The sequence below is a fragment of the Perognathus longimembris genome, chromosome 1 (assembly GCF_023159225.1).
Source record: "Perognathus longimembris pacificus isolate PPM17 chromosome 1, ASM2315922v1, whole genome shotgun sequence".
NCBI classification, from domain to species: Eukaryota; Metazoa; Chordata; class Mammalia; order Rodentia; family Heteromyidae; genus Perognathus; species Perognathus longimembris.
Genome location: NC_063161.1, coordinates 142,323,562 through 142,349,609, shown reverse-complemented (window position 1 = coordinate 142,349,609; position 26,048 = coordinate 142,323,562). Strand labels below are relative to the sequence as shown.

General features: G+C 36.4%; 1 protein-coding gene across 1 annotated transcript in view; it reads right to left on the bottom strand.

Moving 5' to 3' along the window:
- Musk (muscle associated receptor tyrosine kinase) overlaps positions 1–26,048 on the bottom strand; it is a 96,869-nt gene that overhangs the window by 46,679 nt on the left and 24,142 nt on the right. Inside the window, exons 6-8 of the mRNA XM_048338893.1 lie at positions 22,153–22,203; positions 22,013–22,042; positions 5,357–5,386 (exon numbers count right to left, since the gene is read on the bottom strand). Coding sequence (XP_048194850.1) covers positions 5,357–5,386; positions 22,013–22,042; positions 22,153–22,203 — 111 coding nt within the window. The remainder of the gene's footprint in view (positions 1–5,356; positions 5,387–22,012; positions 22,043–22,152; positions 22,204–26,048) is intronic.

Below are 26,048 nucleotides of genomic sequence, written 5' to 3'. Positions count from 1 at the left end.
AACTAGATTCTTGCGCTGATTTCATAGATGTGGAAACCAAAACCTCATTCATTTTCTTCTCTGAAATAATAAATGTAGTGGTAAGAAATTTGGCCTTATGACTTGTCACTTCAAATCCAGTTCTTTTAAACTATTATGCAATCTTTTTGATTGCCTATTATAATGCAAAAAATATAGTATTTTTATCTTCCTATATGCCCTCCTAGGACTCAAACATAGAACATGACATTACAGTATGGGTTCCCAACTAACAGAAACTAATTTAATAAACTATAATAATAAATAATGGTGTATATAATAAAAAATAAATAATAGTAAATTGCTCAACTTGTTTTAGCAAAGATTAGTGCTTTGATGCTTAGTTGTAGTTAGTTGAAATTTGTGGAGTTGAATTCCAAAGGAATGGAGAGTGTATACTAGACTAGATGCATAGGAAGAATAACCATAGATCAAACGCAGAGTGTGCTAGAACTTTATCTATATATGTTATCTATATATTATAGTTATGTTATATATTAGCATGTAATTTTATATTCTGTTATATGTGTCATATGTGTCTATAACACATACACACGTATATGTTGGATCCACAAGCCAGAGGAAAGAAAAGCAATCAAGTGTTGACTTCAAGAAAACAAAGAGTTAAAAAGATCAAATTCTTAAATGTAGCTGAATCTGCCCCCTCAAAATGAAAACACAGCCAGATCTGCCTGTTAGTAACTTCTGGGGTCTATTTACCAATCAACATTAAGTAGAGAATCAGGAGCATAGTCATGCATTTCTGCAATGCAGAATGCAGGAAATTTACAAGGGCAAGTTATTTGGTATCCTTAATAAATAAGTGGCAACAAGAGGGAAAAGGAAGAAAAAGAAATAAGCCAGCTAAATGCAATGTACAGCTCTTTTGGGATAGTTTTTCTGTTTTGGTGATACTGGGTATTGAACCTAGGGCGTCATACTTGGTAGGCAAATGCTGTGCCTCTTACACCCTAGCCTAACTGTACACACTAGTTGTACACCCTAGTCCTTTAGTTTTTAAATTTTTTGAGAGAGAGTCACTGAATTTTACCCAGGCTGACCTCTAACCTTAATTCTCCTGCTTCCTCAGACTGGGATAGTAGGGATGTGCATCTCCTAGCCGTTCTTGGGATTCTTACTCTACTTGTCTAAGTTTATACCCTGTAGAATTTTGACAACTAACACAGACTGACCAGGTTCCAACCATTGATGCATAGAGGGACTATTTTTCTTAATGCTGTCAACAATAATGTAGACCTGGACAGCACAATGTACTGAGGCTAAAGTAATTCATGTAGGGGTTGGTTCACAGTTTTTAGTATGAATTTACTACAATTAACATCTTATAGGGTCCATTGCCTCTGAGAACAATAAGCAAGTAAGATCCTTGAGAGATTTAGAGTTGGGCCATTTCAATCTGATAAGTATTAGAAACTTGTTCTAATGACATTGGCTGTACCTCTGAACTTGAATGAGAGCCTTCTGGCTGAAGATGAGCACAATGAAAAAAATGGAGAAGAATGAAATCTAGACTTTTTTCCTTCTGTTTTGACTTAAAAAGGCAAAAGTTTTCATTTGGGGGAATTTAAACTTTTTCCTGGAAATTTAGTAATTTGGGAGGGTTCATTTTGTCCTAATTTATAGGCTTTTCTTTCTTTTTTTTCTTTAGCCAGCTTTGATTTATTTGGAATATCATCTGAGCTCATTGCAAAATGTCTGCTGATCCATATTGCACAAGACAGCTAAGAATAATGTGAGGCAGTAAATTAATCAAAGCCCATTCCTATTCTCTAGATCTTCAGCAAGTTAGAGTTAATTTAATTCATATGCATCCCTACCCCATATCAGGCCTTTCTGGGAGCTCTCGTAGGGGCACATAAATGTACAGAAAAGAATACGATTGGCATTGCAGGTAGCTTTCTGAACATGAGACTTGCTGATGTTCTTTACTGTTCTTCTTCCCAAAGGGAACAGATACCTTGGCCTATCCTGGTTGGTTATCAGGTATACTGTGGTAAGAAAACATCATGGCTAGCTGGGGGAAACTACTTTCTCCTCTACACTCACATTCTCTCCAAAAGATAAAACATTCAGTCCTCTTTTGTCAGTATGAAAATTATTTTCAACCTTTCTTTCACCTTCCCTCTGTTCTCAAAGGATGTTTCAAGTGTCCTCTGGGTTTCTATTCAAATGTCTCACTACCATAGTGCTTTTGCATCTTTATTCCTTTGGTCCTTAGTCTTGTTTGGGTTTCTTCATAGTGCTTATTGCTATTTTACAAATGCTGATGAATGAATTAATTTCATTATCCCTTTCTCTGGAATATAAGCATCACAAGATCAGAATTTACTTTATACATTAATGCAGGCCATGGTTCTCTCAGCCCTCCTGCATATCTGAAGGTATTGGGGTGGGTACATGGAAGTAAGTTTTTTAGCTGGGACTTCTCCATCCAACCGATAGTAGTAAAATGAGAAAGAGTGACGAGAGGATAAGAAAGATGAGGTTATGTTATTCTAGTTGTTCAGTATAATAGAAAGCTTTATTTTTTCAATTCAGCTTTATTAGCAATAAAGCAGATGTATTTTAACCTATCTGTATACGTTTCTTATTCTAAATCTAAAAGATGAAGATTTCAACTCATCTAATATCTGCAATCAGTGAAGTCAGTTGTACCTAAAAATAATGCCAGCGTAACCTCCACGCATAATAACACATCTACAATTATGTAGATTCATAGTAATATTGTAACGGATATCGTTAAATAGTATATCTCATTATTAGTAGTAGCCACAAGCTGAAAATATATTATAGGCCATCAATTTTAAACACAATGTGATGTTTCTTATCCAATAAGATATGTATCATATATTCTTATTTTGTATTTACTTGCATGAAAGAGAAAGAATGTATTTCTATTTCCATAAGCAAGTAAACTACTGAATAGAAGGGATAGAAAACTAATGATTTGGGAAAAGTTTGTAATTGTTTTGCTATAAAATTTTAAAGACTTGTACAATCCTCTTGCTGAATGTAGTCTAATCTATCATTCTCCAATTCACTGTGGGTTCTTTCATGCTCATTTTCCCATGGGCAGACAAAAGTTATTATTCTTCTCTAGTAGGAAAATAGACGTAGGCACTCTGTTGATCCCTGGACTTTCTCTCATAGAATCCATTCAGGAGTTTGGAGCTTATTTTTGTAGGGAAGATTTGTAAAACCAATTGTAGACTGAGAATTCTGCATTCAAATTTGTGAGTAAGCGGCTAGCAATTCCAACGTTCGTTAAAACACACAATTTTCCAACACATCATCAGTCTTATTAGTGGTTTTCATTTTAAGAGGTAGTACATATTAATGACATAAGGCCACTGTTTACTCTGAAATTGCCCTGTGGTGTAATGGAGCTCAAAGAACCCAAATTAAGTCCTGAAGTAACAAGCACTGTGGCCTAAGATGAATTACATCTATTTCCTTGGTATGGGAGCCCCACCAGATGAATACTTCAGTCTCCTCTCAACTTTTATTTCCAAGCAATTATTCCAGAAGACATCTAGCTTACATGAATTTTGTTTTCCGATAGTCATTACTTTCTTTAATATTTTCTACTTTTCTTTAAAGAGGTTTTTAGATGATTCAAACCAACAATCACTGAGAGGAATAAATAGGGAGTGGAAAACCAAGTTTTAAAAAAACAACACTTAGAATGTTTCTACATGGCTTTAGTTGTAAATAATCTTATAATTTAAAACGAACCAAAAAAAAAAAAAGGGGAAAAAGCATTCAAATACAGTTGGATATCTCTAATCTGAAAATCTGAAGTACTCTGAAGTCTGAAAGTTTTTAAAGTACTGACAAGTACGCAAGAAGTTTCAATTTTGGAAAATTTTACAATTTGGATTTTTAGAGTAAGCATGTTCTACTGGAGAGGCTTATATGAATATTCTAAAATATTCTGGTCCCAAGCATTTTGGGTAACACTCGACTGTATTTTGTTTGAGGTTGTAACATACATACATACATATATATATATACACACACATATATACGTATATATATACATATATATACGTATATATATGTATCTATCTATCTATCTATACTTTTTTTTTGTCAATCATGGAGTTTGAACTCTGGGCCTGGGAGCTGTCCATGAGTTCTTCAGCTCAAGGCTACAGCTCTACCACTTTGAGCTACAGCACCACTTCCTGTTTTCTGGTGGTTAATTGGAGATAAGAGCCTCACAGACTTTCCAGCCCCAGCTTGCTTTGAACTGCAATCTTCAGATCTCAGTCTCTTGAGTAGCTAAGATTACAAGTATGAGCCATGGGCACTCAGCAATAGCCACTATTTTAAATAATATTGGCACTAGATTAAACCCTAGAGAATTAGCTTATATCACATGTGAATTTATGAGTTTCATCCCCCAAATATCAATGTGTAGGCTAGAAGAGCTCAAAGCCTTACTCAGGATGTAAAGTACTTTTTCTTTTTTTGGTTCTACTCCTGAGGTTTGATGAACTCAGGGTCTGGGTGCTGTCCCTGAGCCTCTTTGTGCTCAAGGCTAGCACTCTACCACTTGAGCCACAGTACCACTTCCAGCCTTTTCTGAATAGTTTATTGGAGGTGATAGTCTTATGGAGTTTCCTGACTTGGCCTGAGATCTTCAGATCTCAGCCTCCTGAGTAGCTAGAATTATAGGTGTAAGCTACCCGCACCCAGCTTGTCAGGTACTTTTTGTGATTGCAACTCTTATTCTACAGGAGGGATTTTCCGAGACAAATTTGATTTCCAGTTATTGTCTTTTAAACATATTCCAGAAAATACACACATCTGTGTGGGATTAAAATAAAATAACATAATTTTTTATTGATTTGGAGCAGTTGCCCCAAACTCCTTGTCTTATGAAGTAATACAATAAAAAATTAAAAGCACAAATTGGAACCATGACATTTTAACAATTCTCCAAAATTTTAACCCCAGCGTCCCTCCCACTCGCCCAGAAAAGAAGCAACTTCCTCTTAGGACCCATGTGGAATTTATACTCCCTTGCTAATTGATTTCCTTTCCTTTTGCTTGTGTTTCCAGTTTGGGGACCTTCAATTCAAACATTCTGTTGGCCTAGGCTTTTCTTAAGAAATGTAAATGGTCAGTTAGCAGGCTAGATAACAAAGCAACCTATCCTCTGTTAAATACTGATTTCATAGTCCCATAGATCACTTGTTTCTTAACAAAGCAATGACACTGAGTTGTTTTAAGGTCAGACAAAATAAACCATTGAAGAGAGTCATGCATTTAAAAAGGAGCAGTGGAGAAAAATAAAAAATAAACAAAATACCTTTTGTATCCTGCTCAGGTTCACTTTCTTCTATTAATAGAAACAAGACAAAACAAACACACACACACACACACACAATGAACACACAAACAAAACAATACATCATGAAAAGGAAAACCTTTGATCATAGCATATCAGTTGTGCAACAGATTAATTAGAATCTGCTTGCCTCTTATTTTAATAGGAAACAAACGCAATCAAGGGAAATTGCTGACCTTTTCAAAGCAAAGGATTAAATGACATAAGATTCCCAATGACCACTTAGGCAACATTATACAGAAATAAACTCAGTGCACCCAACAACATAGCTCATTCATGCATTTTTATCTTAATGTGGACAATCCCCTTTCTTTCAAGGCAACAGAGCCCCTACTCTTATAAATTCTGTTCCCCTCCTAGCTTGGCTTCTCCTCTTACAAGGCCCTGCTGTGAAGTCACTGATGCTGAATGCGGGAGCTCAGCTATCATTTCTATGGCAATAGACTGGTGTTGTGGTAAACAGAGGATTAGGGGGTTTCTGCAGAATCAGAGAAGCCTACCACCAACAGAGATCTGCTACTTTAATGGCCAGAAGCAGCTCTGAGAGAAGAAGGGAGCATGCCACAGAGGAAAATGCAAAAAACAAACAAACAAACAAAAAACTGCCCCCCAAAACCCTAAAATATAAAGGATCGAGAATGTATAAACTAAAAAAATCCTAGATGATGGGAGACAAGAATCAAATTAATTTTCAAAATGTTTATATAACCATATAACTCATAGACTGCATGTGAACTCAGTTTTCCTTGCATGAGGTTTATTTATTCAAGTCAAAGTCTTTCGTTAGCGTTAATAACATGCCACGGGTACTATTTGTTTACAAGTAAGAAATTGTGATGCTGTTGTGAGCCACTTTTTCATATAGGAAGACACTTGCACATTTCTTCACAGATGATTGATATTTTCACACAAAGTATACATCATCTTACTGAAAGCTCAGTATAGCTCTGTGAGTGAATATAATGGACACAAGCCAGTCCATTCTCCAGATGAAGAACTTGAGACTCAAGATCCATGCCCTGGGAAGAATTAGGAATTCAACCCCCTTTCCAGACTTGGAGCCTTTTCTCCAAGATAGTGTTATTAGAGAAGTCTCATTTTATTCAACACCTAACCCTCTCAAATTTAATTGAATTTATAGTATCCATCTCAACTTTCCTTGCCTCTGCCAAGCAAGTCATTGGCATATTCTTGTTGCCAAAAAAATTTTTTTATTTATTTAGAGATTCATTCGACAATCTCAAAATATCCTCTTCACTCAGTTTAGAAGTTTTAAATAAGTCTCCAACCTCTAAATCAAGAAATTTGTTTCTCAATATACTCAACAGTGCTTAGTAAAGAATAGGTATTTAGTAAGGATTCATGTCTTAAAATTTGATCATCTAGACATTTGGAAACTGCAGAGTTTTGCTTTTGTTGTTATTATTATATAAGACAGGGTCTTACTATGTAGCCCAAGCTGACCTCAAATTTAGGATCCTCTTGTGTATGCCTCTATGGAGTACTGGGATGATGGACATACTCTACCACACCTGGCAAGAGTCCCTGTTTGTATCCTAGACCTTAATCAGAGGAAATAAATAAGCCAGGCATGGGCTCCATGCCTCTTATCCCAGCTACTCAAGAAGCAGCAGCAGGAGGATGTGAGGGAGATGCCAGCCCAGACAAAGTCAGCAAGACCCTCTCTCACTAAAAATGCAATGAAAACCAAGAGTTGGCTGTGAGACTCAAGTGGTAAAGTTTACGAGGCTTTGGGTTCCATCTCCGGTACTGAAAAAAAATGTTTTCTATGCATAATTACAAATATATACATACACATTGTGACATGCTAGTGAATTTATAAACACACATGTACATACATGTGCACACATTCATTGTTACTTAAAATTAGCGAAAATGCCAGCAGAATAACCTCTAAGATCTACTTAGGCTTGGTATACTCCTTCAGTGGGCTAGCTTGTTGGTCCATTCAAAGTCACACCTCACTTGGCCATGTGTCCCACTTGCTTCATGCTCTGATGCCTCTGGATTTCATGGGGTCTTTATTTCCAATTAATTATTAAATTCTCTTTTAACCTCAAAAGCCATGTATTGGCCTTGTCTACCAAATTCATTTTAAGTGTTCTTTAGTTGGGTAGGGATAGATCTATCTTGGGAAAGTATCATATATATATATATATATATATATATATATATATATATTTAATTCCTAAAGTTCCATAGAGTCTCTTGTAGAAAAAAAATAACTTTTTAAAGTTTACTACCATTTGAATTTGTAATGCATTTTCCTCTTGCTTTCTTAGGATGGTCCAGTAGGATAGAAACAACCAGTAGATGAACTTAATGTTAGAATCTACTGGCTTCATCATTCATGTGACATACAAGTCCACCATTTTATTGAATATTTTTACTGATGGGGAGCTCAGTATCATTATAGCAACCTATTTTGATCAGCTCTTTAAAAAGAATAAAAGGTAATATTTTTATAATCTTTAAATCAAACCAAACTAAACCTATTGTATACTGTACAAGAATGAAAATCCAAGAAATAGTTCCATGTTTCCAAACTTGATAGTTGTACTTACCCATCTTGATTGCTTACTTTTGAACTTTCAGCTTCTCCTTGTACACAGAATTAAAACTCACACATATATTAAATGTAACAAATCTGACTGTTTCTAAACACTTTACTTCTGAGAATATAAATTTACATATGGTTTTACTTGTAGTTATGTGAGCTAGTGCGTAGGAGCTAGCAGAAAAGCAGCCAATCAGGGAATTGCAACCTATATGGCCGGCTGCGGGTGGCAGAATGAGCTGATAAAACCCGCCTGACAACAAAACGGATGAAGGGGGCTACAAAAGAATGAGAGAAGACAGGACACTAAATCTCCGGAACCATGACCTTATAGGGAACAGAAGGAGAGCTTCCAATCAGAAAGCCATCTTCAAGCGCTCCAATTCTCATTTAACCAAAGGTCCATCTCTGTGATCCTGAAGATTGTGTAAGATGTTGAGATGGGCTCAAGTGCTGTCTTGTTGTAGAATGTATATACCGTGTGGTCTCTTTCTCTGCCATATTTCTTTAGTAATAAACTTTCCTATTGTCTTTACTGTGTTTGAGTGTTGTCTGAATTCTTCTCTCACCATGTATAAGCACCAAGTTCAGTTTGCCCTAAATTCCTGGTAATACTGACTAGCTCATTGTTCTTAGTTAAAATGAGGAATTTGTAACACATATTTTTTTATCCATTTTGCTCTTATGATGGTTTGCCCCCCCCAATTTTATTGTGTATGTGTGCTTATGTGTTTGTGTGTGTATGCATGTGTGCGTGTGTGTGTGTGACAGAGAGAAAGAGAGAGAGATTTGATTCTAAGAAAGATAAAAAAGAAAGTTGTTCCTATTCAATTGACTATGATAGTTGATTGGAGAATAGAAAGGGCATGTACTGCTATAGAGGAAAAAGAGGAGCCTTCAAAATTCTCTGATAGAAATGGAGTATATTTCTAACCACTTGCATATCATACACTCAATGTGTTTACTTATAGATTGACAGGTACATTCTATCTACCACATATAAGGGAAACCATGCAAACTTAGTTTCTCTGAGTCTGGCTTACTTCACTTAATATATCTTTCCAAGTCTTTCCATTTTCTTACAAATGGTACAATGTCATTCTTTCTAATGGATGATTAAAATTCCATTGTGCATATATACCACATTGTCTTGATCCAGTTGTCCATTGAAGGGCATCTGGGCTGATTCCTTATCTTGGCTATATTGAATAGTGTTGAATGGAGCATGGTTGTGCTGGTTGCTTTACTGTAACCTTGATTCTATGAAGAACTCAAAGAGTATAATTTTTCAGAAAGACTAGGCCAAGGTCCAACAAAAACAGCATCAAGAAATGGGTGCATGCAAGATGGAGGGTTGGGCCAACGGGAGAAGGGTAAAGGAAAGAAGGAGGAAAGATGGGGGAAGCAAACAAACAAACAAACAAAAACCAAAAAACAACCAGCTAAAATTTAGCTACATAGATAGAGGAAGCTGGAATCACACCTTTGTTCTTTGTTAGTGGTCTTGAAACCACTTGTTTTTCAGGTAATAGAATTATGAGAAAAATATTCAAATAAATCAAACGGAACCTAGTGGTAAAGCCAATGATGATCTGGCTAGTTCTATCTTAGATGAATGCTAGAGTAATATTTTGGAAAACTGAGCAATATTCAACTGCCAAAGTCATTGAAGGAAAGAATTTGAGCTATGTAGAAACATGAGTATGTCAGAGAGTTTTCAGGTAAACTAGGTCCATCTCTTATCACAATTAGGAGCAAGTCAGTGTATCCTGTCACAACAGATAGTATAAAGGTTAGGAAAACAAGTTCTGTATCCCATACTGCTTGGTTAGAAGTTCTGCTATATACTTAAATCATACTAGGGAATTTTTTCTACATAAGCAAGGTGCCTATATGTGTATATGTTAGCTTGCCTATGTGTGTAGAAAAAACTATTCATTATGCATTTATTATGTCTGGTAAAATACTTTGGACACATGTTTTCTAGATGGATAAAATATCACTTTTTTATTCTTAAAATTGTATTGGTAGCACTGGAGTGTGGGCAGAGGCATAGGTTTGCTAGGCTACTATTATACCACTTGAGGCATATCCCATCCCTTTTTACTTTAATTATTTTGGACAGAGTCATTCATTTGAGTTGGCCTCAGACTACCTCCTCCTACCTATGCCTCTAACACAGCTGGGATTATAGGTAAACAGCATCACACTCAATCTTTTTCCTGAGACAGAGTCATACTAAATATTTTGCCCAAGCTAGCCTCAAGTTATAATCCTCTCAATCACCTGCTAGGTAGAACTTAAGGAAAATGTCCAGGACTGATGGGAGGTCATGTTAGATGAGACAATAGAGAATAATTTTTTTTTTTTTTGCCAGTCCTGGAGCTTGAACTCAGGGCCTGAGCACTGACCCTGGCTTCTTTTTGCTCAAGGCTAGCACTCTGCCACTTGAGCCACAGCGCCACTTCTGGCCGCTTTCTATATATGTGGTGCTGAGGAATCGAACCCAGGGCTTCATGTATACGAAGCAAGCACTTTACCAGTAGGCCATATTCCCAGTCCCACAGAATAAGAATCTTGCTTTCATTGAGAATACTAGAGAAGACACTACATGATTTTATACTTTGTTAATTAGAGTATCATCTGTATATTAAAACTGTAAAAGTCATTTTCAAAAGAAGAGGAAATGAGAATGGACAAGAGGCACATGAAGAAGTGCTCAGCATCACTGGACATTAAAAAAATGCAAATCAGGGTTTGTACGTATCAACTGTGAAAACTGAGGTCCTCAAGTTGGAGAAGGTTTTCAAAAGCTAGGTACTTTAAGTAATCTTGCTTGTTCAAAGTATAAAATTCTGGTGTTTTTAAAATTCATAACTAGAGTACCTCTGCTTTCTTTGGACAGAAGCACACGATTGATGCCATGTTTAAAAACTACACCTCATGCATATAAATGGTTTTGTAAGATTTGTAAACTCTAAAGAGGCAGAAAAGAGGATGATACTGGTTCTGGAATCTGGATATTAATTTAAGTCAGGCTGGCAGTAACGAACATTATTAACTTCTGAGCAGGGACACTAGTCGCAAGCAGGCTTCTGGTAGAGAAATAGAAAACACATTTTGTCTGGACGCTCTGGATAGAGGAATTGAGTCAGTTCATAGTGGATTTTGCTCAGCAATATTGGGAGGAAGCTTGTTGCATTCCTTCTTTGTACCTATTTTAAAGGATAAGTAAAATTTTCTTTGTAGCTGCCTTTTTAAATTTAAATAGGATGGATGGGGCAGGCATTATTAGGGTAACTATGCTTCAGTGTTATAAATCCAATTTATGGACTGACAAATTTGTGGATTAAGATTTCTTTTCCTTTAGTTTTTTTTTGTTTATGTGTATTTTTTGTTTTGTTTTATATCTGTTCAATGAAAATAACAAGGTATAACCCAAGTTTATACATAGTCTGAATAGCCAAAAAAAAGTATTCTACTTCAATCTGGAAGAATTTCTTAGACTTTCACCTTGAAAAAAAACAACAGAACTTATCACATGGGATGAATAAGATTAGTTAGAAAGTTTTGTAGATGTTTTTGGTGCTGAACTATGACATGAACCTTATAGATTGTAAAATAGAGATAGTTGGAACTAATGTACAGAACTAAATTTTTTAAACTTTATTTGCTGTTAAAGTCTGTGAAGTTTCAGTTATCTAAAATAAACATACACAGATTAGAAGTGTAATGTTTCATATTGCAAGGTAATATGCAATGTAGTGTTTGTAAGATACTTTTGTCTAATATTAACTAGTATTTTGATTTGTACAGTTGTAACTTGTTAAAATGATCTCATTTTAACATCCACTTATGTAGATTAACAATGTAAGCTCAGATTTAAAGAATGGTGGGGAAATGGTGCATGTAATACTTTTGCAAGTATTGGGAGCTCTGTATGTTTTTAAAAGAGTAATTTAACAATTGGGTGCCAAGAAACTTCTCAAAGTCCATTACCGGCAATGGGCAAGCCTGGTAATAGTGGCGCAGAACATTAACCACACCTTCTTCACAATGAGGGGAATAACTCTGAAATAAAGTTTTAGAGAAATAAAAAAAAAATAAAGAAATGCAAATCAAAACAACACTGAGATTCCACCTCACCCCAGTAAGAATATCCATTATCAATGAAACTAGTAACAACAGATGCTGGTGGGGATGTGGCCAAAAGGGAACACTGTTACACTATAGGTGGGAGTGTAAACTTGTTCAACCACCCTGGAGGTTCCTCAAAAGGCTAAACATAGAGCTCCCCTATGACCCAGAAAACCCCACTTTTGGACATTTACCCAAAGGATTACAAGCAAAATCACACTAAAGCTACCAGCACAATTATGTTCACTGCAGCACAATTTACTATCTATCAAATATGGAACTAGCCCAGATGCCCCTCAGTAAATTAATGGATCAAGAAAATGTGGAACATATACACAATGGAATTCTATTCTTCTATCAGAAAGAATGACATTGCCACATTTGGAAAGAAATGGAAAAATTTGGAAAAAAAATCATACTAAGTGAAGTGAGCCAGACACAAAGAAACATAGACTCTATGGTTTCCCTCACTGGTTATAACTAGTACATATCTAGGATAGTCTTAGCAGAAGATCACAATAGCTCAATAGCTATGTACATATGATCACATAAGATGATGCTAAGCGAAATGAGCTCCAAGTTATGGGAAGAGTGGTTTATCATTATTGTTTTGTTCAGTGTACTATGTGAAATTATGCCTTTTTCTTCCCCATGGTTTTACCCCGATGTCACTGTATCTGATTTTGATACCCTGGGTCCTGGGTATTATATGTACATTTATCTGAATTAGGGAAGGGAAGGAGAACTCCAAAATGGAGAGACAAAGAGTAAAAGGAGAAACAGTAAAGCAACAACACTTAGAAGACAACATGCTGTAAACCAACTGTACAATTGGCGAGGGGAAGGAAGTTGAGGAGGGAGGAAGGTGGGAGAAAAATAAGAGAGGAGGAGGTAGCAAGTTTGATAAGAAATGTACTCACTACCTTATATATGAAACTGTAACCCCTCTGTACAGTATATCACTTTGACAATAAATACATAAATTAATTTAAAAAATAGCATATGTCCTACTATTTCAAAATCGGAAAAATCTAAGTGAGATGAAGTGCAAAATTTAAAAAAATTATATTAACCCATGAAAGCTAAAAACAAAGAAAAAGGGACACAGAGAAAAGAAGTACCATGATAAACAGAAAATGTGATAAAAACAAATAAAAGATTCTAGTCTAAAAAAACACGAGTAAGTTTTATGAGCAAGTATAAAGACTTGTTTGCTATGCTTATTTACTAAAAACAAAGCTGTATTCTGCTTACAAAATAGCTGGAAGGTTAGAATGAAAGAAAACAAATAATGGGAATAGCAAAATAAAAATGTAGTAATAATATTAATATCAAATTAATAAGAATTTTTTGATAAAAGTATTAATAAGAATGGTGGGAAGCATTGCTCAAAGATTAAGGGGGAAGATCTACAACAATAACTAATATATATGCACCAAACAATATAATTTCAAAAAATATAAAGCCCAATTTGGGCTGAATGCCATTGACTCATGCCTGTAATTCTACTTATGAGGGAAGCTCTGGTCAGCATAGTGATTCCAGGTCTGCCTGGGAAAAAAATTTGTGAGACTCCATTTTAACCAAGCTGTGTGTGGTGGTGCATACATGTTATCCCAACTATGCAGGAGACTGTGATTGGGAGCGTCAAGATTCCAGGCCAACTGGGCAAAAAACATTTGGGAGAACTTACCTCTATTAACTGAAAAGAAAGCTGAACGTGGTGATGACTGAGTACCTGTCATCTCAGCTGTAGCAGGGTGCATAAACAGGAGGATCATGTCCTAATCTGGCCTGAGCAGAAAAGTGAGATTCCATCTCTCAAATAATCAGAGCTGTTAAAAGTGTGGTGCAAATGGTAGAGAACTTGATGGTTTAAAGCTCTGAGTTCTAGTATCTTTCTCTCCTCTCTCTCTCTCTCTTCTCTCTCTCTCTCTCTCACACACATAGACAGACAACATTAAAAGAAGTTATTAGAAAGTAAAGCTAATACCAAGTTGAGCCTGTGGAGAGTTGATTGTAGACTGTTTCTGATAACAGGGTCAACATTTAAAAATAAGGTCATAATTAAAAAATACGAATAAAAGATAAACATACATTTTTTATTACTCTTGAATATAATTATAAATGTAATTTTTTTCTTCCACAGTAGAAACTTAGTGAAATAGAAAATTAAAATAGAAAGTTTAGAAGGGATACAAAATCACTTCTCAAAATAGAAAGGCATCATTGCTTCTCAGTTTAAGTTGGCCTTGAATCTACTTTTGAATATCAGTATCTTCAGTTTTTTTTATTACTTTGTGAGAATTCTTTGGTGACTGTATTAAAGTTGCTAAAATGAAGTATATATCAAGGTAAGAAAATTATCCTGTTTATATAAAACATCTTGAGGATTTTTTTGCCTTTTAAAATTTTCTAAAGATTGTTTTATTTTAAATTCATACTACCATTTCACTAATTGTTTAGAATGTTCCTTGTAGTATCTTAAAGGGAAACTGGATTGTCTGGTGCTCCCAGGCTTTTTCCTAAGGACAAACTCAGTTATTGAAATATTAAATCTTATTAATAAGATAGTTCCTTGCATTTCTAACACTTAACTATCCAGGCAGCAGATCTATGTTTTAATCCCAGCTTTACTGCTGACTAGCTCTTTGATCTGTGTTGCTTCTCAATCTCTCTAAACTTCAGCTTTTTCATTCAGAAAATATAGATATTAACTCCTAAATCACAGAATTGGGAAAATTAAAATTAAATTATATGATTTATATAAAGCAGTTTACAGAGCCCAACACAGAACACAGAACACTGGAGGAAAACTCTCTTGCTCGCTCGCTGCACACATATATGGTTATATAAAATCATAGTGATATATATTATATAGTCAGTTATATAAAATTAAAGTTTGGTGACATGTGCATGGAACTTTCTATATTAGCTTCATAATTCCTGTGTATACATACACAGACCTATTTTTATCTCTAGGATATCTTTCTGACTCATGAAAACTGTTGCTTCAACTGACTTCAAAGGATATGGTTTTATTTCATTTCATCATTTCTTTTTACTTTATTTATTTTTACAATGTCTATCTGCCCTCACTGGCTACAACTTAGATACTGAACCTATCAAATGCCATTTTTCTAGGTGTTAAAAACATGTAGCCAACTCCAGTCTTAAACTGAATGGTCAAAGACAGCAGTCACTCAGTATAAAGATAAATTCCCTCTTCAGATCATCTCCATAAATCAGAGATGCTAATCTATGTTCTTTGAATAGGTTCTTAACCAGACTATCACTTTTAGCATTGTATTTTAAAAAATTGAGTAGTCGATGCCTGTAATTAGACAAGCATGTAATCAAAAAGAGTCCTTCAAATTGTTTTTGTATTACTCATTTAAGGAAAAACTGGGCCACAAGAAAGGCTGAAAAGTGACCACACGAGGCACTTGGTTTGGAGTAGATTCTTCTTTTGTTTTCCAATCACTAAAAGAAAATAAGGCAGTAATGATGACCAATCTAAATAAATACCTGGCTTCTCTTTCCTAACTCTTGGCAGCTAAAGGAAAGAAACTTGATCCTGGTGTGTTGTCACTGTTTACATTTCTGTCCCCTTTGAAGCAGATCTGGGCATGGGGTGGTTTACCCACCGTGGCTTCTCTCTGGAAGATCTGAAGGCAAAGGCTTTTACAGAACACAGATACATGCCCCTCAAAAGCACAGCTCTCTGGACCCCTCAAAGGACAGACCGCAGCTTTCATGAGATCATGATTCTCTAAAGTGGCTTGGGTTAGAAACATTCCTGTGGCCTTTGACATAATAACATTTTTCTAGCTTGTAAATAGGACGGTGACTAATGAGTATGAGCAAGAAATGTTTACCAAGTAAGTCAGACGAGGGTCTCCCAAAGTTCTCTAGTTTTGTTTTTCCCATCTGAGCTGTGGAGAGAGCAACTAGCAAGAGTAGTTTTGTGAAACTGATTCTGAAAACTTAAGTTTAATGATTAGCTAATAAAAAGGTGGACTTCAGTTCTCATTCACTTTTGTTTTCATTCTTTAAAAAATCCACCTTATGATTTTGATGGGAGGAGAAGCTAAAACTGCTAAATCACTACGACTGAAATCTTGACCATTTCTTAGCCTGCTTGCTTGCCTGCCTGCCTGCCTTCCTCCCTCCTTCCCTCTCTCCCTCCCTCTCTCCTTCCTTCCTTCCTTCTTTCCTTCCTTCCTTCCTTCCTTCCTTCCTTCCTTCCTTCCTTCCTTCCTTCCTTCCTCCTTTCCTCCCTTCCTCCCTTCCTTCCTTTCTTTCTCCTTCCTTCTTTTCTTTCTTTTGGAAGTAGCATTTGTTTTACACAGGAATTATGAAGCTAGTATAGAAACTTCACCAAAGTCTAATTTCAAATAACTGAGGTACATATATCAATATCTTATGGTATTTATCAAAATAATCTTTCTGACCTAAGCTCAAGAAGGTACCTGTATCCTGACAACATTCATAAAGCTGAACCTTTCTTTTTTCAAGCTTACCAGAAATTTTAGCTGGAGAAAGAAATAGAAATCATAACCTCAAGAGCTATTATCCTGGTTTCCTACAGTAACTTGGGTGGGAAACATTGGTTTTATTTTGTTCACTCGTTCATTCATTCATTCATTTATGTGGTTTGAAATCAGGGCCTTGTGTTTACCAGGTATGTGTTTACTAGGTATGAGCCATATCTTTTGCTTTGGTTAGTTTTCCTAGACTCATATTTATATCTAGGCTGTCTTGAACTGCTCTTCTTCTATTTATATTTCCCACATAGTTGGGATGAAAAATATGCACAAAATGCCCATCTTTTATTGGGTGGGATAGGGGTCTCATAAACGTTTTGCCTGGGTTGGCCTGGAACAATGATCCCCCTGATATCAATGTTTTGTTGATATAGGATTATAGGCATGAACACCTAGGAACTCCATCCTGGGGTTGGGAAAGTTTTTGTGGTCTTTCAGATGAGATTCCAAATTCCGTAGTGTCACATACCTTCCAACTGTGGGTTCCCATGCTGACACCATTAGAGCTAGCTTTTTTGGTATCTAAGAAAGGACACCATTGAAGAGATTCTCAAAATTAGTCTGTGAGTCCAGTCACAGGTCATTGACTAAAAGATAATGCTCTAAATTGTCATTCTTCTTTTGCCTTCTTGGCTACAAGTTAGTGTTAGTCTCTCTATGCTTATAATAAATTTCGATTTCCTTTCTCATTGGCATTTGATTCCTGCCATAAGCAGATCCTCATCAAGCAGTATTGAACCTCACTTCCTGGAGGCTGTCCATGGCCTCTCACTCCCTCCTCTGTCCAGTGGAGTACCTCATCCAAACCTGTATTTGCAAATAGAGTTCAACTAATGAAAGGACTTGTTTGCATGTTTATTGCCTTAAAAAAATTGGGAAACTTTTCAAATTTGGAAGACATCTTGAATGCTGTTTGCTCCTAGACTAACCTGGAGGTGAACATCAAGGCTGTCATGATGTCAGCAGCCTCCTCTACCGCATGCTCCCGCCATGGTGTAATGCTCTGCCACTTGCCGAAGGTGACAGGGCCAAGTGACCGCAGACTAAAACCTCTGAAGCTTTGAGTCAAAATAAACTTTTCCTCCTTTTAAGTTGATAACTGCAGGACTCATGTTATAGTAACAGAAAGATAATAACACATTTCTTAAATTGTCTCTGTATCTTTAAGAGTTAAGTCATTCAATGAGACATAATGGGCACTCAACAAATAAATAAGCTTAAATTTATCCTAACATTTATGTCTTACTGTCTGTAGATAAACTGTTTGGATTGCTGAGATTTATATAGAATAAAAACATTACAAGTAGACATTTTGGGTGAATAGTTCTCAAAGTGCAGTTAACTTCCTTGAAGGATAATTTGTGGTATTACTGAACACCATTAACACAGACTTGTAGAACCTGAATCTCTGGGAAATACATCCTGAAGTCATGTCTTTTAAGAAGATCTGCTAGGCGATAGTAGCTCATATCTGTAATCCGAACTACTTAGGAGGCTGAGCCCTGAGTATTGTGGATAGTCATTCTGGACAGACAAATTTAAGAGATTCTTATTTCCAGTTAACCAGCGAACGAAGTAGAAGCATGGCTCAAGTGGTAGCGCATCTGAATGGTGCAAACAAAGCTAAGGAAGAGCATGAGGCCCTGAGTTCAAGCCCCAGTACTAGCACAAAAAGAGGGGGGAAATGATCTATAGATCCTAGTGATGCACACTAATATTTGAGAACCACTTGAAGAAAGAGTTCCATTCATCCATCAATTAGATAATTCAATCTCTTTCCATAGGGGTTTCAAGGTGGGTATAATCAATAATATGATCACGAAATAATATGAGAGAAAGCAACTCTGGTCAATTAACATAACAAATCTATGTTTCAAATTTAGTGCTGGGATATACACCAGGAAGAAAAAGGGAAAAATAAGAGTACAAGAAAGTGAGGTCCACAATACTCAGAATAAGAAGTGGGCAAACGCTACTTCCTCAAGGAAAGCCATTGTTTCTAAAGCAGTTTCTCACTTAGGGCTTATTTAGGAGCAGTAAATGATAGAATGATCAATAATTCCAACAAAATTTTCAGAAAGTACTCCCGCTGCAATGATTGAAGTTCAGGATATATAGTTAAGTAGTTTCCATGCTTAAGTTGTTGTGTGTATGTCATTATTTCCTGCACAGGATGCCCCCAAATAACTTCTTTTCCTATTTGTCACTACAGATACATTTATATTTTTGTGAGTCCTTACATATACTTTCCTATTTTACTTGTCACACTTAAGTTATAATCTCTAACAAGTACCAAGAATGTAAGTACAAAGCATTGCTGACTGAGGGTAGATTTATGTGCTTTGGAAACTAGATGAGCAGTTGGTAATGCTGACATTCTGTTTATGAAATCTGAGAAACCTAACCGGTAGTAGTGTTTGGATAAAAGTCATCAGCTTTATAGCAAGGTAAACTACAGCCAGTCATACCACCATTGCCCTCTGTTTATCAAAGAGCTACGATATTGATGCTGTATGTATGCTCAGTCCATTTTAAGAACTCTATGCTCTAAGAAATATTGTCTGCAATTCAGGAAGGAGAAATTAGAATTGCAGTGGTCAAGTAAACCTATCCAACCTTGTGTTAACTAGTAAGTGCCATGGTCAGGATCAACACCCAAGTCTAACTAATGCCCATAATGCATGTGAGTTCCACAGAGTACTGATCTACACAACTGAAATACTGAAAAAGAAAACAGTTCAGAACAAGTAGTAGAAAATGCCTGGCATAGAAATCAACATCTCCAAGCTCTTTTGCTAACTTGGGCATTTATTTGTTTGGTCTCAAGTTTCCTTACCCACAAAATAGAGATGGAACTGTATGATTTTGAAGCTCTATACCAGTCAGTTCATAAAAATGATTTCTAGTTGGGTGCTGTTGGTTCACACCTATAATCCTGTCTAACCAGGAGGCCAAGATTTGAGGATCATAGTTCAAGACAACCCAGACAAAAAGAAAATCCTACCTCCAAATAAAAAATGGTATCTCTAAAATTCAAAGGGAATACCAAATTCGAGAGACACAGGGTAAAAAAAGAGAAATAACTACAAAAGCAATACTTGCAAAACTGTTTGGTGTAAGTGAACTGAACACCTGGGGGGGGGGAAAGGGGGGGAGGGAGGGGGGCATGAGGGACAAGGCAACAAACAGTACAAGAAATGTATCCAATGCCCAACGTATGATAATGTAACCTCTCTGTACGTCAGTTTGATAATAAAAATTTGAGAAAAAAAATGGTATCTCTAAATAAACAGCAAAAAGCTAGATGGCTCAAGGATTTTTCTGCAGCTCAAGTGGTAGAGTGTCATCTATGATTAAAGGTCAAGGAAGGGTTTGAGGCTCTAATATCAAGCCTGTACTAGCACACACAAAAAAGTAAGTTCTATTTTAGATAAAAATTTAGTTTTTCTTTCCATTGGGCTTTATTGTTTCTGTGTCTAAGCTAAAGACTGGGAAAAGGAGCTATAATTGTCTTAACAAGTACTTCCATCACTGTTCCTATGGCACAGATGTTAGATTGGCCCATAGAAATAATATTGATGGTCATTATTTGAATGATTTTTTCTATACTGATGAGTCTTGTAAGAGCCATAATGTATTATTTAAGCTTATCTTTCTATAATTTTGAGGTAGACAATTCATTTTGTAAATAGAGAAACTCTTGCACAAAAGTGACTTAAGTAACCTACTAAAAGTGTGAGGTAGAAGAGCCAGGATTTGAATTTAGAAAGTTTATTCCAGACTCAAGATCCCGTGATATTTGCTTAAATGTGTAGAGTTTGGATTAACTAGTACCTTAAGTTCTCCACCAAATCATGCTTTGTATAGTTTTCATTTGAAGAAAGACTACTTAAGATCTCCAAGCTGTGTACTTGATATTTGAAGTAAATAACAATGTAAAAGTATTTGAAATCCCCATTGCCACAGTTTTAAAACAGCTTTCCATAATCAATTGCATGAATCTGAGGACATAAACTTGAAATTTACACCTTGAAGTGATGTCCAGTGAAGACAATATATGGCTTTTTTCTGCCTTTTAGTGTCTGGGACATTGCTCAGAGCATCTTGGTTGGATAAAATTTATGAAAGAGAAAGAAAAGTTTCTGTATCTGAGTATGTATGTTTAAGCCTGTGCATCTCATTTAAATATATGAAAAATGAAATTAAAAATTTCTTCCAGTTAGAGTGTATCTCTTTCAGGTCACAATAACTTTTCATTCAAAGAAACATAATTTGCATGGTTTCCTTCATTTGTTGTAACTAAGATGTGCCTATAAATCTACAAGCAAACATAGTGAATGGTAAAAGACAAAAAATACACTTGGATATGATAAGTTATACAGGTCTCTAGACATTCACACAATGAGATTCCAAGAGGATTCTTAGGAGATTATCATAAAGGCTTAATAGTTGTGAGCATAAGATCATATAAAATTATATTTATCAAAATGAACTACAAGGAATGGAAACAAAAGGGTTTTATTTTCTTTTGTTGCTGTTTTCTTAACCTTTTGTATTGCTTATAAGTTTATCTGTTTTGGGGAAAGAAAGAGGGGAGAACATAAATGGTGGGACAGAGGGTGAACAAATGCAGCAGTGATACTCACTAGACACTGTTGAAAATGAACTATGCAACTTGTCAGGGTGGGGGCAGGAGGGAAAAACAGAGAGAGCGAGGGAAAGGGTGACACCATTCAAAAAGAAATGTGTTCATTACCTGACTTATGGAACTGTAACCCTCTGTACATCACCTTCACAATAACAATTTCACAAAAAGAAATTTAAAACAAAAATAAAAACCTTTTCATTTCAAACAATAGCACTTCAACATTTTACTAAACCATCAATGACTGTCCGGCATACTTCTTCAACACTGCCATTAGGAGACTCTAATTCTCTTTTGAGCCCAAAGGATCACCTATTTACTCAGTATTATAATTGTTATATTACTTTCTGTATCCAAGGAGACTTGAGTGGCAAGTCTTCAATTGAAAGACTCTTTGACATTCTTCCCTGAAAGCCTTCCACAACTTGATAGGTGAAACCACAATAAAATGTCCCCTGCAGTCAAAGTCAAAGGGTCAAACTCTTCTTTTAAGCATGCAGGCTATCAAATCATGCAGATTTAAGTTTCCAATGACAGCCTCTAGGGATATCAGAGATTCACAAGCTTTTCTCTCATTTTAAAATACACAATGTATGCATGACAGCAAATCAAACCTGTTAGTGGCATCAAACAAGAAAGATCGATGCCGGGAACAGGACCACTGCAAATGTATTAAAGCTATGTCACAGCACACACGGGGGTTTAAATACCTCGCTCTGTGGCATTTGTCATATTAAGAGCTGCAGCATAAACACAGGGGAGAAAAGCAAATCAAATGTGGTGTAAACATGATGTGTTTGTTCCTACTTTTGTAGATGCAACAAGTGAATTTAACTGCCAGAAGTCTTACCATTTTGAAACAGTGCTGATCTTTTATAGTGATGTGGACTCGTATTTCCTTCTGAGAAATGAGAGATGATAGATAGGTAGATAGAAATTATACTTCATTTTTGACCTTTTTTGGAAGTCTAGTTGTCTGATACTCTGCATATGTTCACAAATCTTCAGAAAACAAGATTCTTACTAGATATGGTCAGCTATAAGAGTGTATTGTAATGCCTTTCAGACTGAACAGAATGGATCCACGAGCACTCAAATACCTTGACAAACAACGGAAACTCATGTACTGAGGTCACTTAAATTTTGCACATGACTAGTCTTCCCAATTTCCTCTCCAAATTCCTTTCCTATATGTTGAGGCAGGATACCAATTTTCAAAGCTCCCATGACCAGAACTTACATAACATTAAGAAAGCTACAGCACCTATAGGTACACTTATAGGTGGCCTTCTTCACCTATAAGACAAATCTCAATTTTAGAAATAATAAGAGGTACAACTAAGGAACAAAGTGTTGATTTTAAGAAATGAATGAATGGGAAGATGGGAGAAAAGTGAGGGGGGAGGTAACAAGTTTGACAAGAAAAGTACTCACTACTTGAGGTATATAACTGTAACTCCCTCTGTACATCAACTTGACAATAAAAAAATAATAAAGAAACTAATGGTTCTGTGCAGTGCTTATAGATAGGATGTAAGAGGAGAAAATAAGCACCTTAGAATCTGAAATCCGTTATGCAGGTTTTTCTGGGACATTAGATGAAACAATGTCCCCTACTCACATCCTGTATGAATTTCTTTCCCCAGGGGTTAACCATCCTGAGAAGGAGCCCCCAGGTTGTGAGATGGACAGCCTCATTTGAAGAAAGTTTGTCATTCCAGATGACTGTAAGCTTTGGGAAACAACAGAGGCGTTCCTGTCAGTATATATCCTAACATATTTCACATGCTTTTCTTCAAATTGGTTTTCCCTATGAACCTATTATATTGGTAATCAGTGTTACTAAACCACTTAGAATAGGACCTTGCCCATGGTAAGCCCCAAACAAGTACTTATTAAATGAAGTACTTAGAATAGAAACAGCAAACAATTCTATAATGCTACTAGGTCCTGTATTAACTAGAAATCATAACAACCTAAGGTATGGGTGTTGCTTTTATCTCTAGTTCGAGATGGGTAAACAACTAGTTAGAGAGGCTCAGTGAAGTGAACCAGAGTCATATCACATACATATATGGTGGGTGTTTTTAGAAGTTAACACATGAAGATTTTTCAGGCTTCCATGTTATTATGTCTGTTATAACATCAGAACTATAGTATTTAGTCAGAGGCTTAAATATACACACATGTCAGTGATATTAAATTATTTTGATATTAAATTATTGTTTCAGTCCCCTGCAATAGTTTCTCCTGACCTATTTTGCTTTCTGGTGAAACTCTAACACCTATCTCTTGTCTTTATATATAAATTGCTACTTTTTCTAAACATATTTAGAGAAGAGCAACCCGTGTTGGCAGATGAAGCCATACAGATCAGTATCCCTCCATATTCATGATCTTGACTCTACTAAGACCTTAACGTTGCTTCACAATCCTACTTCTCTTGTGAGTCATCTCTCCCATCCCTCAGCTATTTTAAAACCCTTTCCACTCACTTTATCCCTGCTCCCTTCCCCTGGCCCCCTTACAGAAGTATTTGCAGAAGGTAATCTTGCTTTCTACTTCCTGGAGGAAAGAGAGACCATGAGAACACAGCTTTCTCAAATTCTACTCACCCAGTTTATGAACTGGTTCATACTGGAAAATGTGCCTTCTCCCCTTTTCCCATTACAAGGAAGAAGACTCTCTCCTGTCTAAGTAACCATATAATTTATTGTGGAAGGCTTGATACTTGTGGAAATAAAAGAGGGATTCTATTAATAATTATTCCAGGACAACAGGTGTAAACCAGAAGTGTCCTGGGAAAATCAGGACATGTGGTCACCCTGCACATAAAGTTTATGGCTCCATCTGGCCCCTGGAGACACCCTTGTGTGTGCTAAATCACCACCCGCATTCTCTTTCATGTTTTTATGCTCCTGTATGGCCAAGTTTTCCTCCTCATTAAAGTTTCAATATCTTCGGTATTTTTTTAAACAATTTCCTTGTTGGTTCTTGTCCCTATTCTGCAAAGTTTATTGAATCTTGTGTCTGTTCTCTCTCTCTCTCTCTTTCTCTCTCTCTCTCTCACACACACATACACTTCTCTCTTTTCAGCAATCATTGTTTTCTTCATTTACAGAATTCAGACTTCTTCCCTCATTTCCATTCTGTTTTTTTTTGGGGGGGGGTGGTTCTAGTTCTGGGGTTTGAGCTCAGGTCTTGTCTTTGAGGTTTATTGCTCAAGGCTAGCACTCTACCATTTGAGCCACAGCTCCACTTCGTGGTTGCTAATTGGAGATAATAGTCTCACAGATTTTCCTTTGTGGGCTGGATTCGAACTGTGATCCTCACATCTCAGTCTTCTGTGTAGCTTGTATTACACACGTGAGCCACCAGTGCTGGGCTCACTTCCATTCTTGACAGTGTCACATAGAATGACTATCTTGTTCTTTAATGGAAGAGATAGTCATCAGTGTGGAGTATTTCAGTTTCACAGGTACCATTATCTCTGTGGCTTGGTAGAAGTTGGCTATCTTCTCTGTTCCTTGGCTTTGTAAAATGACATGTTTGTTGCAGACTGATTAAATGAAATAAATCAGGTAGCATTCATAATGTATTTCAATAGTTAGCCTTTCACTAGCAAAGATTAGCACTTCCTTATAGAGAGCCATTCATGCTGGACCGTCTGCAGTTAGGTGGGCCCATTGAGAGTTCTGTATGTCACCTTTGGAATTTTTGTTATTCAGAGACAGCCAGAAGCCTGAGGACAGTACTTAGGGAGGGAGCCTAATTCCCCTGGGACAGGGTGTTTCTAGTTCCATGTTTGTTAGGTCAGCTAAGAGTAGTTAACACAGTGTACCCAGGGTGGCTGCATGCCTGACGTGTTTATCTTTGCTAGGGACTATCCGTGGCAAAGCCCTATCTCTCCCTGGAATATTCATGTGTAATGGACATAGTACAGAGTCAAGGGGCATTATGAAATTCTAATGAAAAACACTCATCTTGTAAATTATTTGCAGAGTTACACTATGGTATAAACACATCTGCCCTCACTGACCATGGTACATTTCACCTTCAGTTCCCACCACTGCCAAGCCAGCAGGCATTTGAAGGCATTTTAGGGTTCTTCTAGTTATTTCTTTCTTACATTTTCACCTTTTCTGTGTGAGAGGTTGAAGTAACCCTTTCTTTAAATCATATGTGCATTATATCTTATAGGAATTTCTCAACTACTTCTTTAAGAGGAAATCAACCTTCCAGAACAACTTTCAGAGTCAAAACAGATATGCTGCATATTCTAAGTTTTAATCACGACTAATTGTGATTAAATTGTAGTAGTTTACATTTCTTAAATGCTTCTTGTGGAACAGCAGCTGTGCTAAGCAGGTCACGGATTTTAATTGAGACTAGAGAGGATGATAATAGGTACGTGAGATAAAATAATCATCATACCTACTCTTAGAGGAAATTTAAATGATACAGATAGAGTATTAGTAATGTTTAATAAAAAATCTCTAGCTATTAAAGCACTAAGCACAATCACTTAGCTAAGAGGAAGAAGGTAGAATTAGGTTTACTGATAGAAATGATTTAAAAATTAAATAGCAAGGCTGGGAATATGGCCCAGTGGCAAGAGTGCTTGCCTCCTATACATGAAGCCCAGGGTTCAATTCCCCAGCACCACATATACAGAAAATGGCATATACAGAAGTGGTGCTGTGGTTCAAGTGGCAGAGTGCTAGCCTTGAGCAAAAAGAAGCCAGA